General features: G+C 33.2%; 1 protein-coding gene across 1 annotated transcript in view; it reads right to left on the bottom strand.

The window, feature by feature from the left end:
- METTL4 (methyltransferase like 4) overlaps positions 1–2,912 on the bottom strand; it is a 20,983-nt gene that overhangs the window by 11,242 nt on the left and 6,829 nt on the right. Inside the window, exons 3-4 of the mRNA XM_012652079.1 lie at positions 2,900–2,906; positions 1,121–1,190 (exon numbers count right to left, since the gene is read on the bottom strand). Of these exons, the coding sequence (XP_012507533.1) occupies positions 1,121–1,190; positions 2,900–2,906 (77 nt within the window). The remainder of the gene's footprint in view (positions 1–1,120; positions 1,191–2,899; positions 2,907–2,912) is intronic.

Here is a 2,912-nt window from a genome sequence, read left to right as displayed (position 1 = left end):
TTCTACAACTATACCTGCTCTGAAAAAAGTAAATAATCTCCCAGTGGCCAAATGCAACAAACATCGAAGTCTATCTCTAACACATAATAACTGCTTGATGTCAGGAATAATAAATAAATATTTCTTAAACAAATAAATGAGTAAAAGAATTCAGATTTCAAGCACTCAAGTTTCCTGCCTTCTAGACCAGTGCTCTTCTAGAAGACTAGCATTTCTCATAATCAAATGATTGCATTTGCTACAAATGACATTTCTGGGACAATTGGTGAAACCTAAATAAGGTCTGTAAGTAATAGTACTATACCAATAAGAGTATTTTATCAGTGTTGATTACCTATTTTGATAATTACATTATGATTATGTGAGACAATATCTTTGTTTTTAGTTAATACACACTGAAATATTTAAGAGTAACTTACCCTTTCTCTTAATTAACTCATATTCAAGTAATTTAGAAAAAACATATATATAGATATCTACACACATACACACACACAGAGAGAGAGAGAGAGAGAGAGAGAAAGAGAGAGAGAGAGAGAACAGATACATCAATTCTTTGTACAATTCTTGCAACTTCAAAAGAAACAAATCCTATTGGCATGGCCCATTAGTAAGAAGCATGAGGAAGCTGAGGATGACTGTGGAGAGGAAGAAATTTCATATGAAATTTAAGTCAAGGAAATAGGAATTGTTCAGTCTAGAAAATTGAAGAGAGGAAATTTACCTGAGGACATTCATCAGAACTAGACGGAAAAAAAATTTTTAAACAGTATTTAAAGCAAATATCATCTTAGTAACTAATTGAACTTATCATCCTAAGATTTTAGAATCTGATATTAAAGGCAGCAAAAATATTGTTCTTTGATGTTACAGAAACAACTCTCAACTGATTCAGGCAATTAATAAATATATTATTCTTGACATTCTTATGCCTATATATAGTTCCAGTTCAAGAGAATTATCTAGTTAAGGAAATTAAAATTTAAAAACTATTTAAAGCATTTTAGTAGTTTCAGCTAACCTGTACCACGAAGTAATGCCAATAGTACATTAAACTACAGTATACAAAGGACTATAGTTTTTAGAAAGCACTTCTAATAGATAATTCATTTCTACTCACCTGTTACTTCTTTTAACTGATTTGTTCTGCCATGGTGGATCTATCACAATTACATCAAATGTTTTCCTACCTAAAAACAAAGACCACAATTTCAGAAAATACCTTCTGTATGTAATCACTGTAAAAACTAAACATGTTCTTCCAAACTGAAGTGCATTCACTACAGACACAAATATAATTGAATGTGACAAAAGGATTTGTAGCATTTATTAAAATAGAATAATACAGCTAAAAAAATTAGAGATTTCCCTTATAATTTAGGGATTTATGGAATTTTAACATAATTTCACCTATTATAATTTTTGCAGAGACTACCTGCAGATGACTATAGCTCACTGGGCAAGACATATGATTTGTAAATTCCATGTCGGTTTTGGCAGCCATATTAATATGATCCTATCAAACCTAGGTCATTTTTTTAAACCTTTTATTTTGAAAATTTTAGTCTTATAACTAATATATTGACCATAATAAAATTTCCCCAATTATCTACTTATGTCCTTCTTTCTGATCCAGGATCAAAACCAGGATCACACATTGCATTTAGTTGCCATCTCTCCTAAATCTCCTCCAATCTGGGTAAGTTCTTCAGTCTTTCTTTGTCTTTTATGATTTTGATACTTTTAAAAGCTATTAGCCAGTTATTTTATAGAATGTCCCTCAATCTGGGTTTAGTATTTCCTCGTGATTTAAATTTAGGTTATTTATTTTTGGTTATTTACTTTTCATCAAAGTATTGCCTGCCATGTCCTATCAGAGCAACATATCAGGAGGTACAGGATGTCTAAAAGTCTCATTACTAGTCAGAAATTGACATCACTTGGTTAAAATGTTCTCTGCCAAGTTTCTCCTGTTTTTCCCTTGTAATGAACAAGTATCTCATGAGGAAATACTCTAAGACCACAAAAATATCCTATGTCTCATCTTTTCATCCATTATTTTGACATCCAATTATTACTACGTTGTTCATCAAATGGAAACTTTCTAGTTCCAACATTCTATTCATCTTTATTAACTGGAATTCTACTATAAAGAAGAGCTGTCGGCCGGGCGCGGTGGCTCACGCCTGTAATCCTAGCTCTCTGGGAGGCCAAGGCGGGCGGATTGTTTGAGCTCAGGAGTTCGAGACCAGCCTGAGCAAGAGCGAGACCCCGTCTCTACCAAAAATAGAAAGAAATAAATTGGACAGCTAAAAATATATAGAAAAAAAAATTAGCCAGGCATGGTGGCGCATGCCTGTAGTCCCAGCTACTTGGGAGGCAGAGGCAGTAGGATTGCTTGAGCCCAGGAGTCTGAGGTTGCTGTGAGCTAGGCTGACACCACGGCACTCACTCTAGCCCAGGCAACAAAGTGTGACTCTGTCTCAAAAAAAAAAAAAAAAAAAAAAAGAAGAGCTGTCCCTTCTCCCCCTTTTATAAACATAGGTTTATTTTTATAAATGTACAATCCCAGAAGTAATCAAAAGAATACAAATTAAAATAAGGCAGTGACACTTTTTAAACCATTAGAGTAACAAAGATCAAAAAGAATAGAAAAAAATATCCCTGCATAGCATGGTTTTCTCATTAATTTGTTATCCTGTCATTTACTCTAAAGAATTTATGACACTGCAACATGGATAACCACTCATGTGTAAGATGGCTTGATGGCAATTAAAAGAAGCTTTTCATTAGTCAGCTATGTTGGAGTTGCTCAGTAACTTAAAACTTTGCTATAAAATGTCCAAATAACAATAAATAACAGATTGTATGCAATTTGATCAATATACCTCTTACCTACCACATCCCTTAGA

Source organism: Propithecus coquereli, unplaced genomic scaffold, assembly GCF_000956105.1.
Source record: "Propithecus coquereli isolate 6110/MARCELLA unplaced genomic scaffold, Pcoq_1.0 Scaffold38, whole genome shotgun sequence".
Lineage (NCBI taxonomy): Eukaryota > Metazoa > Chordata > Mammalia > Primates > Indriidae > Propithecus > Propithecus coquereli.
Note: the sequence above shows the minus strand (reverse complement) of the source record. Positions and strands in the feature narration are given on the sequence as shown.